Raw genomic sequence first — 11526 nt, 5'->3', positions numbered from 1 at the left:
TATGCAACTGCCAAACCCCCAAATACAGAAAATAAAATATCTAATCAATAAAATTCAAATTATCCTCAAGGTGACAGCTGATAATGACATTGTCATAATGGCACATGCATCTTACAGAGTTGACACAATGTTGGTCCCTGTCTTCAGTCCATGTGATGATTCACTCTTTACTCCCAGTTTAATTCAACCACCATGACTGCTTTGTCATCTCACCTGTGTGGTCCTCTGGTTTTCTTGGCATAGGCATGATATCAGTGTATTTCTTTAGCTTGTACCAATTCCAGTAGCCCGGTTGGTTCCACTGCGGTCTGAAGCATAAGTGTGAACTCAGAGTCAGGCCCCACATCCAATGGCAGGACAGGTTAGAAGGTGTCCTGTAGATGGGCCAGAATATGCTCATGCTTTATCGTCATTGTTTTTAAAGATCATCATCTAAATGATGTTGCAAAAGTGAGAAATTGTTTTCATGAAGTTATGCAGTCTTAATTTAAGAAACAGAGTTCTAGAAAATGAGAAGTCCATGGGAATGACAGGTCCGGGAAAACCCATCCTGTTATGGAAATAGTCCCCTTGTGAAGAGGAAACTACTGAAAAATGAGCAGACGGGGATGCGATTGTTTTCTACAACCAGCCTGGCTTATTTTTCCTTCCAGATGAGAAAAACACTCTTGGCTTCTCTGCAGGGCTGATGAGAATGAGAAGGACACTCAAAGCCCTGGTGTGTGTCTAGCAGTGGCTCAGAGAGGGACACTGCAGAGAAGTAGAAAGATTGGCTTGCTTGGATGCCCCTGCCAAGCTGAAGTCTTGCTCTGTCCCTACACTGCTTTTCTGAGGGGCTGGATGGTGTACGTGGACTACTTTTCCAGGCTGTACTTTTGAGCCATGACAATTAGCAAAAAGCCAGAAGTGACCTAATCCTGATGGCTCTCAAGACAGGAGAGGAGCTGGACCGTGCACTGCATTCAATGTCTGTGGCACATCAAGCTCAGCATTTGTTGATGTATTTGTTGCTATTTGTCCACTGAAATCTAGGGTGTTGGCTAGAGGTGGGCAATCACAAGAACAGCTGTCCAATTAAGGAGGTTCCTATTTCTCACCAATTATATACCCTCTTCCATTCTACCACTTACTAAGTATCTACCATCACTAAACAGCTAACTGAGCAGCTACAACTGGGTGCCTGGCGCTGCTTAAATGTTTTATATTTGTTAGTTCACTTTATTCTCAAAATAATCAAATGAAATATTATAATTTCTTTTTGCATATGTAGGAGTAGAGGCACACTAGGGTGACAAAACCTGAGCCACAGGAAGGGACTCACAGGGTCCTTATGTCTTAGAAAGCTCACACATGTAAACTGGTGCCTAGGGTCTTAAGTAACTTCCCCCCCCAAAAAAATCTGTTGTTCTTAAATAATACTGGGTGCTTTCCCTGCTTGAAATAAACAGGCATTATTCAATGTATTCTTTTAAAGCACAAATTCACCCAGGTGAGTAAACATTTTTGTTCTAGCTGGGATTTTAAAGAAGCCACAATGATACTGTCACTGCAATACCCTAACATCTTCAGGACCACAGATATGAGTGGAAAGAAGTGGAACAATTCTGAGGGAAAACAAAATCATGGCCTACCAGTTAAGGAATAAGATCAGAACACATATAGAATACAGAGGTTTCCTACGTGAGCTGAATGAACTGTGAGTCCCAGATGGAATGAGTGGTGCTAAGTGAAAACAAAATTATCCAACAGCAAAGACATATGATGAACCATCCTGCCACCATGAAAACCTGTCAGTACAGATATGGAGGAAATGATGGGGAGATGGTATCAAGTAAAAAATACAAGAAACAGAACTAGAAATGAATGGAAGAAAACAGACCAAAATGATAGCAGTAGTCTCCTGGAGGTTGTAGAACCACAAACAATGTAGAACATGAGGTCGTTTTCATGAGTAATTAGTAATTTTAAATTTCCTTTATATTGTTGAATCCTTCTGAATTTTTTTCACTGTTGATTTCATGTAGGAAATAACATTTCATCCCATGTCATCCCATTTTAACCGCACATCATGCAGAAGTTAATTACCCAAGGGACCTACCCTGTGCCTGGCTGTCCCTGCCAGCCCTTGATGATTCTGCCTATCAAAGGATACTTGTTGGAAATGGCACAAATTAATATTCAGTCTTTCTGGAAGGTTCCTCCAGGACCTATATGAAGACACCATAAACTCCAACATTTTTCTTTTTTAAAAATTAAGTTCACTGGGCTGGGGTTGTGGCTCAGCCGTAGCATTCTTGCCTAACATGTGCAAGGCCTTGGGTTCGATTCTCAGCACCACGTAAAAATAAATAAACAAAATAAAGGTATTGTGTCCAACTACAACTAAAAAATAAATATTTTTAAAAATAATAAGTTCATTAAAAATTTTAAAAACTTCCTGAGTACATGTTCACATCTTTCAAAAATCAAAAGATGTAAAAGTACACAATGAAAAATGCATTAACTACCCATTTCCTTTTTTGATACAATTAATGCCACCAGGATCTTGTGTGTTCCTCTTGGGATATTGATGAGTACACAGACGCACTGGCAGATATTCACGGTCCTTTTCTTAAAATGCAGGTGGGACCATGCTAGTTTAGCAAAGCATCTTGTTTATTTCACCTCATGACTGATGAATATTCCATTATATGAATTAACACAACTCACTAATGGCCCTACTGGTGGATGTGAAGCGAGAAAACACACACCTTTGAAAAGAAAGAGAAGGGGATAAATTCCTGTTTTTGTTGAATTTCTTCTTTTTCTTTCCACTGCTCACTCTGGAGGCCAAGATGCAGAAGTCTGATAATAATGACGGGCAGTGTTTACATTTCGAAAGTTCAAGCACCTTCCAGAATAACAAGGCTGAAGGACAAAGCTCAGGAGCTTTGTAAACTTTGACATGATGGAAAACACTTATTTGGATCATTACATCAGCATTCAGGTGTTTCTCCTTTTAATGATTAATGTTTAACACTGAGAAACTCAAGGCAAGAAGGAAGGAAGCGGGCGCTTAGCCTTGGACTTGCTCTATCTCAAGGTAGCCATGTGCCACCTGTCCTCACCCACCAATAGGACATGGCCCAGCTTTATCTATGATTTTTAGCTTGACCAGTCCCAGAATGGAGAGGATGTCAGAGGAAACCCTCCCATATGGTGTGGAGACACCCCACCTCACACTCCCTTGTGTTAGAAGTCCATTCATTTGCACCCGTGGCCCCTGGTGCCAGCTGTGTCACTGGGCAAGTCAGCCATTCTCAATCTGTTTCCATTTGGAAATGATGAAAGTCCTTGCCTCATTTCTCTCAAAGGATTTACGTAGGAGCTGAGAAATGTGAAAATCACATGAAACAAAATACATTAAGTCTGGAGACAAAGGGCAGAGGGATGACATGTAACACATATTGTTATGGAGTCAACCAAACCCAGCATTGAGTTTGACCTGCTCAGGACCTTGGATGGAAGGCCGAGCCTCAATCAGTCACCTGTTGATTCAGAAAGAACACCTTTCAGCTTGCAGAATTGTGAGAATGGATGTAAACGTATCTGAAAGTCCATCATGTTTATTTTTTCATCTTTTCTAGCAAATTTTCCTTCTGAGATAGATCTTAGGATAAAATGAGATAGTTCAGAATATGATCAAGTATGGTGAGAACAGAGAGGGAGCAGAGTTCAAAGGGCTGGGGACATAACTCAGTGGTATAGTGTGTGCTTAGCATGCATGAATCCCCGGTTTGATCCTCAGCACCAACCAAGAGTTCAACATCATCTATACCAGTCATTTCTGGGATGGGAGAAAATGCCACATGATCACATGATCAGAGTAGTTCTTCCAAGTGGAAAAGTCATCCATATATAGTGGATAGAGATTGTTCCCGATCCCACATTTAATTTAGCATACTTTGTCTTACTCTGGGAACCACACATTTAGCAAATTCTCACTTAATTGTTATCATTCCTTGATCTCAATTAGTGCTGTGGCCCATGCAGTGAAGCCAGGAGTAGGGGCCAGTCCCCCCCCCCTGTTTTTTTTTTTGAGGTAAGATTTCACTAAGTTGATGAAGCTGACCTTGAACTTGCAGTCCTCCTGCCTCAGCTGAGAGTAGCTGGGATTACAGGCATGCACCACCACACCCTGCTGTGGATCCATTTTTCAAGCTAGAAATAGACTGGGAGTCATGACCACAAGTACCTGCTTCACTAGTGGTCTCTGCCCAGATCCATCTGAGGAAGGACCAGGGCCCTGGGTTCTAACCCTACCATCACTACTCCTAGAAGCTCAGAAATGTCTGCTGGAAAACAATGAACACATGTTCAGGTCCTTGAGACTCCTGGGAAAGAGAGAGAACTGGGACTGGTCATGGGTTGGGGGAGGTAGAGAGAGAAAGAGATCAAGGCTCAACCTCAGTGGCCCTTGCTAGGACATTTCCTGGAACTAAGAACCCAGGAGAGGGTTGAGGCAGCCCAAAGGAGGTATGGGAGTCCACAAGGCCCAGGATAACAGGTTGGCAATGAACCTCGGTGGAAAGGCTTGAAAAAGTCTTGAAGGTCTTACCAGGGTTTGGTACTAGGGGAACCAAGTCCCCTCCATTGCACATCTCAGCAGAAAGGATGTCATCTTTGAATGAGGTAGGGGTTCTTTACAAGATTAGGGGACATCTCTCATGAGGACAGAGTGGAGAGGAAGGGAAGTGTGAGCTTAGCAGAGAATGGAGCAGTTTACAGCTCTGAGACCAGCTTTTCCTGTGTGCAAGCTAACCGGTACCTTTCAACAGAAGTCCTCCGCATGATCCCCCACTGCCCAGAGGATCCTGGGGTGTGGAGGGAGGGCTGGAATGAGAGTTGGGGCCACTAGTAGGGAAAGATAACATTCAGTTCCAGTGTTTTCCTCACCCAACCTGTTGCTTTGAGTGGCAGAGGGCAGCCGGTCCACACTGTTTTGACCTCCAGTGACCCAGAGAAAATTTCCTTTATTATCAGAGAAGTCTTTCTTCTTTTTATTAAAGAAAAGAACGATCATGTCTTACTTAAGAACTGTGTGTGTGTGTGTGTGTGTGTGTGTGTATGTGTCTGTCTGTCTACAGGGCTTGTGTAGCTTCCCAAGGAGACAAGTCTGCAGACAGCCAGCAGTTCTCCAGGAGAAAATACTGGAGCCAGGAGTAGGGAGGAGAAAAAAAGAGGAGGGAATGTTATGGGGACAACAGACGAGTACTTTCTTCCTCCTACTCTGTTCATCCATGAGATGCCCAGAGTTCCCAACATGAAATGAACTCTGCCCAACCTCATAAGATAGCAACATTTCCCACCGACAGTTGGTTTCCCATTAGCTCATCTGGGTGTCCAAGATAAATTTCTGGAACTCTCTCATAAACTCATCAAACATATGTAAGACAATTTTGTAATCACATCGAATAAGAAGATACTCACATGCACTCGCTCCCAAGCTTCCCAGTACCATTCCTCCATTTTCATGACCCAAACATACTTTCTTGAGAACCACCTAGGCCACCAGAGAAGATCTCTCAGTCAATGAAAGAGGGCCATTGTAGGCTCAAAGTCAGTCTTTTCTTTGGTGAGTGCTTATCAATATTTTGGATAAGGTGCTGAATTCAGGCTAGCTGTTACTCTTGCAAGTCGTCAAATGGATCCATTTGGTTGTATTCTAACCAAGTGAGGACAGGAGAGGACCTTTCCAATGTACAAGGAATTGGGTACACAACCGCAGGCAGCTGGCTAGATCCCTGGTCATTACACACATCCCTAAACATCCCCGTAGCTTCCTTCCCTTTGAGGCCACAAAGAGGAATCGAAATTAAGAAAATTGTAGCTCAGCTTCTGTCACAGGAAACTTGGACCATATCTGCATCCACTTATGGACAATGACAACACTGTAAAGGAGACAAGACCACATGAAAAAAAGCTGCTATAAAATAGTGGACCTTTGGGGTTCTTGACAGTTCAAGGAAGAGTAACCTCTCCTTCTTCTAATCTTATATATCTTTTGGCCGTAGAGTTAAAGAAAGTAAACTGTGTTTAAGTAACAGTTCTTCAGAGGCATGGGCTTGGATTTTGAAGGGATTTTGAATAACCTACAGAAACCTCAGCTACAACAACTGTCTAAAATAGGAAGTGTCTGACCCTGGAAGACAACTCCTCCGCTGCTCTATTGAAGCTGCGCTTCTTAACTCTCCGGGATGGCACTGGAGCCCGGCTTTTAATAGGAATTGCCCGACCTTGAAAGTGTTTCTTTGTTGCTCTTAAAGTGAGGAATTCAAGTTGCACTACAGCCTGCGATAAAATGTCTTAGAGCAGACTGCACACGGCGGGCGCGCGCGCGCGCGCGCGTGTGTGTAAAGGTCGAGAAAAAAAAATCACTGAGGAATGGTCCCGGTGGCCAGTCAGAAAGGTGAGAGACTGAGGCTTTTAAAATGGTTTACACTCTGCCCTTTAACTTCAATGCCCTCGCTTCGGACTGCTCCGGAGCAGGAGCTTCAATTGACTCCTTTTGTACCGAGTTTATGGCTCAGAACCCCTAGGGTCTCGATTTGCTCTCTGAAGAAATGCGCCCCACTGAGCTGCTCTCCGAGGCAACGGTGTCTCCTCTCCCCTTCCCCTTCCCCCACCCCACCCCCCGCCCCAGGGGAGGGCAAGGGAGGCTGGTCCGGCCCAGAGCGGAGTCCCCTAGGCGCGCTCCTAGACAGTGCGCTGAGTCTGCGCTCTTTAGGAATGGGATCAGGTTGCCTTCCAACCCCACTAGAACATCCTGAAAACTTCACAAGAGTCCTTGAAAGGCCGGGTGATAGGACAGAAGCCCCCAATAGAACCCATGCCCGAGCTCCGAGCGCGCCCGGGTATGGGATGGCGAAATGCACCCTCCCAGCTCCTGACTGCAGCCGCTCTAATTGCTCAGGCTGTGGGTGGCTTCTGCTTGGACTCCAAAAGAAGACCGAACACCGATGGGGGTCAACTCTTGCACCCTTAGGATCTTTTATGACTGCGCGCCACAACCCTAGCCCCGGAGTAGAAGAACTGGGCATTGCGGTGCGGAGTGCGCGGGGACAGGTGGAGGGAGCTGCGGGTCACAGGTGTCCCCGGAGCTGCGTTCTGGGAAGGTAAGTACAAAATAATCGACGAGGAGCGGGACGAACCCCGCCTCCCTTCGCCCCAGGAGCTCCCAAAAGAAGGAAAGCGCACCCGCCGCCACCGCCCGGGGCCTCCCGGCCCCCTCCCCACCGCGCCCCGCGCTCTGATTGGCTGGCGCAGCGGGTCCCTGGCACGCGCCTGTGGATGTAGTTATAAGAATCCTCGCGTGCCGGCCCTCAGCTTCAGCAAGTCGGTCCCAGCCCTCCCTAGTGCAGCGCGGGCGCCAGCCAGAGCGCCGCGGCGGCGGGCACTCCAGGGAGGCCCGGGGGCCGGCAGTCGGGCTGCCGCCGCGCGCCCCCAGCGCAGGGCCCAGAAGGAGGGGCAGCCGGACCAGAGAGCACGACAACCCAGCACTTACAAAGCCTCACCCTAGGCAATCCTGCCGGCCCCCTGGCCCGCGGCCACGGACAGCATGGACGCAGTGCTGTTGGAGCATTTCCCCGGGGCCCTGGACGCCTTCCCGTCCGCTTACTTTGACGAGGAAGATTTCTTTACCGACCAGTCCTCCCGGGACCCTCTGGAGGACGGCGATGAGCTGCTGGCAGACGAGCAGGCCGAGGTGGAGTTCCTCAGCCACCAGCTGCACGAGTATTGTTACCGCGACGGGGCATGCCTGCTACTGCAGCCCGCGCCCTCGGTCGCCCCGCACGCGCTCGCCCCGCCGCCCCTTGGGGGTCCCGGCGAGCCTGAGGACAGCGGCGGTTATTGCTGCGAGACAGGGGCGCCCCCCGGCGGCTTCCCCTACTCGCCGGGCTCGCCGCCCTCCTGCCTGGCCTACCCTTGCGCCGCGGCTGCCGTGCTGTCTCCAGGGGCTAGGCTGCGTGGTCTGAGTGGTGCGGCGGCGGCCGCAGCGCGGCGGAGGAGGCGTGTGCGCTCTGAGGCTGAGCTGCAGCAGTTGAGGCAGGCGGCCAACGTCCGCGAGCGGAGGCGCATGCAGTCCATCAACGACGCCTTTGAGGGGCTGCGCTCGCACATCCCCACGCTACCCTACGAAAAGCGCCTCTCCAAGGTGGACACACTGCGTTTGGCCATCGGCTATATCAACTTCCTCAGCGAGCTCGTGCAGGCGGATCTGCCGCTGCGGGGTGGCGGCGCAGGCGGATGCGGGGGACCCGGCGGCGGCGGGCGCCTGGGCGGGGACAGCCCGGGCAGTCAGGCCCAGAAAGTCATCATTTGCCATCGTGGCACCAGTAAGTGCGTCCCCATCTCAGGTCTGGGAGAGGGGCACTGACACCGGCCCGCTAAGGCCCAGGAAAGGCAGGGCGAACCGACTGACAAGCAGACTGAGGGACCGATGGGCGGGCAGATGGACGGTGGGCACTGGCAACCTGGAGCACAAGCTTCTTTCTCGCGTACCTCCCCCCACCCACCCACACACACACCTGACGCTTTGACTGCTGCTGGGAAGACAAGCGTCCCTGCCACACCAGCAGCTTCTAAGATCCCGGGGAGCGGGCGCTGGGGGCTTGAGAAGTGGACTAAGAGGGTGGTTCTAGTATGACTGTGAGACTCCTGTTCAGTCTGCACATGAGGGCATCCTGAAAGTCGGAGGGGGCCTCTGGGAATATAATTGGATATTCACAGTCTGTTTTCTCTTTTCACCTCCCTAGGGCCTCCCTCACCTAGCGATCCGGATTATGGTCTCCCTCCCCTTGCAGGACACTCTCTCTCGTGGACTGATGAAAAACAACTCAAAGAGCAAAATATTATCCGAACAGCCAAAGTGTGGACCCCAGAGGACCCCAGAAAACTCAACAGCAAATCTTCATTTAACAACATAGAAAACGAACCGCCCTTTGAATTTGTGTCCTGAGAAAATTCATATTTGGTTGAGGATCTGATTATGTCTCTGTGCATATTGTACATGTAAATACCTATAATGTAAATGTAATTTAAGAATCAAATTTTTCTAATGGCAATCAACTGTTATTTATCTATTTATTATCCTGTTGAGTTAATGAAATAGATGATCTCTTTATATATATAATTTATATAATTTATCCTGATTTTCTAAAAATATGCAATAGCGGATGATTCCCCCAGCACCTTTAGCAGAACTCTGCGTTGTTGGAAGAACTCTGGTCAGAAAACTTCATGCTTATTTATTGCCAAATACAGTTTATTTCTAAGCGTTGTTAATAAATGCTATTGACACCTTTTTCTACAAGTTATTTGTTTAGTACATGACGGGGGCAACTATGTCATTAAAAATAATTAACTTGGTAAAAACTAAATCAGAAACTCAAAGGTAGCTATCAAGTAGGAAACTGTGTTTTATTTAGATGACCTCCAATTCGCCATTACAGCCCTTCTTCTGTATCATCTGCCCCAAATAGTAACATTTAGCCTACCTTTCAGATACCCTTGGGGCAAATAGGTGATAGGATTTGTTATTCCCACTTTTCAGAGAGGAAGGCTGAGGCTCAGGTCATGTTTGGTTTACCCAAAATAACCCTCATTCTGCCTAATCGTATTGTATAAAAGTGAAGGCGCTGTGTCTGGTGGAAATTGGGAGCTAATTCCTGGGCTGGGAAAGGGAAGGGGTCTTTCTGCTTCCATGGCTGGAGGATGGGTTGCTCTTGAGCTGCCCTGCCACTCATCCTTTGGCAGTTGCAGCATCAGATATTTGAAACTCAGGCGTACTCCTCTCAGAGGGTATGGGTCAGGCGGTGGTATTGAGATCCGGGGGAATATCTGGGGTGGGGGCTTCCAACAAAATTCAGGGTTTTCGAGGTAAGGGAGGAAGGAGCCTACTCTGCCTGGCATATCTACAACTGATTTTTTTTTTTTCGGTGCTTGGGGATGGAATCCAATCCCACGCATGCTAGGCCATCATCGTTCTACCACTGAGCGACATCCACAGGTTATTTCTAAAACTGGCTTGGTTTTGCCTATACCAGAACCTAATCTTCCTCCGCCAGAGATCTGGAGAGAACACAAGCCTGGGGCGGAGGGCACAGGATCGCCCCCTAGCGAACGGGAGAAGCGGAGGCGAGGCCAGGGGTCGCTCAGCTGGAAGACCCTGGAAGCCTGGGCTCCAGCTACCATCCACCGCGGCGACCGCCCCAGCGCTCTCACCCGTGGGCAGAGCCCGGTGGCGCGGCTGCGGATGGTGAGGACCCGAGCGCACGGGCGCAGAGCAGGAGGCGCGCACCTCTTCGTGAAACTTCGGTCCTGGAGCTGCCCAGGCCCTGCTCAGGCCCGGCAAAGGCGAGCTGCTCCTGTGTAGCCTAGCGTCCCCCTGGTCAGTCAAGGTACAATCGCGAACCGCCCCCAGTACCCATGGCCTTGCGGAAGGACAATATGCCGGCAGCATGCTAATTGCTTTAACCTAGTTTCAGACCCACCGAGGGGTTCCCCGCGCGCCGCGGGTGCCATGGCCCTCGTCCAAGAGCAATTAAAGCGAGGCCGCGAGCCCGACCCCGCAGCGCGGCCTGGCCAGACATGCGGAGATTCTGGGTCGCGAGGCTCCCAGGAGGGCCTTGGCCATGGACCCTCACACCCCTTCCAGCCTTCGCGTCCTCTCGGCCCCCTCCCCCAAAAGATGATTTCACACAGGAGACAGAATTTGAGAACGAGAGAAAATAATTCAATTTTGTCCTGTATTAGGGCCTCATTAAACACGAAAGTTGCTTTTGCACAAATGCTTCCATCAGGCATGTAATCTCATTACACTCATTAGAAAGTCAAATGTTAGGCAGACTTCAACTTAATTATAAGTTATGGAAGTGTTGTATCGTTTTCTTTGCCTGTGTAGACCTGCATTTCCTTGGATTGGGTGATGTGGCAATTCGTAGTTAAAACACTACAATCATTGTGATGTGGCACCTTTTATTTTGCGTGCCACTTTTTTTGTGATTCAATGCATCAACACATCCTTTAGTGCGGTGCAGATGAAGCGGAAGAGCCGAGCTGAGCATGCAAAACACCAGGGTCTCTATCTTGTCACTCTTGTGCCCTGACTTGGCAAGTCCCTTTAAGCACAACCTTCAAAGAGACTGACAGTTTCTTTTTATTTACTCATAATCCATTCATTCTAGTGTAGCAATTCTTTTAAAAAAAAATGCAGCAGTAAAAGCAGAACAAACGTATCATTTCAGAGTCTACTTTGGCGTCAGGGAGGCCTGAGCTGCACTGGGTGCAGGAGCCGCCGTCCTTGTAGCAGCGCCAGGCTGGAGAGCCTCTGGCCTGAGGCATCTCTGGCCAGCAAATACAGTCTGGCACTGGAAAGACCTTGTGGGGGCAGTTTGACTGACAGGTATTCAGCAGTCCTTCTAAGTCAACACTTTTCTTCCAAGTTAAAAAAAAAAATGCCTATGAAAATAAAATTGAGTAAGCCAA

The 11526-nt window shown here is 48.5% G+C and overlaps 1 protein-coding gene across 1 annotated transcript; it reads left to right on the top strand.

Moving 5' to 3' along the window:
• The first annotated feature begins 7597 nt into the window (after positions 1-7597).
• Positions 7598-9096, top strand: Ptf1a (pancreas associated transcription factor 1a). Its single transcript, XM_027928437.3, has 2 exons — positions 7598-8375; positions 8796-9096. The coding sequence occupies exons 1-2, from the start codon at positions 7598-7600 to the stop codon at positions 8996-8998; spliced, it is 981 nt and encodes a 326-aa protein (XP_027784238.2). The 3' UTR covers positions 8999-9096.
• The last annotated feature ends 2430 nt before the right edge of the window (positions 9097-11526 follow it).

The sequence above is a fragment of the Marmota flaviventris genome, chromosome 12 (genome assembly GCF_047511675.1).
Source record: "Marmota flaviventris isolate mMarFla1 chromosome 12, mMarFla1.hap1, whole genome shotgun sequence".
Classification (NCBI taxonomy): Eukaryota; Metazoa; Chordata; class Mammalia; order Rodentia; family Sciuridae; genus Marmota; species Marmota flaviventris.
This window is presented reverse-complemented; position numbering and strand designations above follow the sequence as displayed.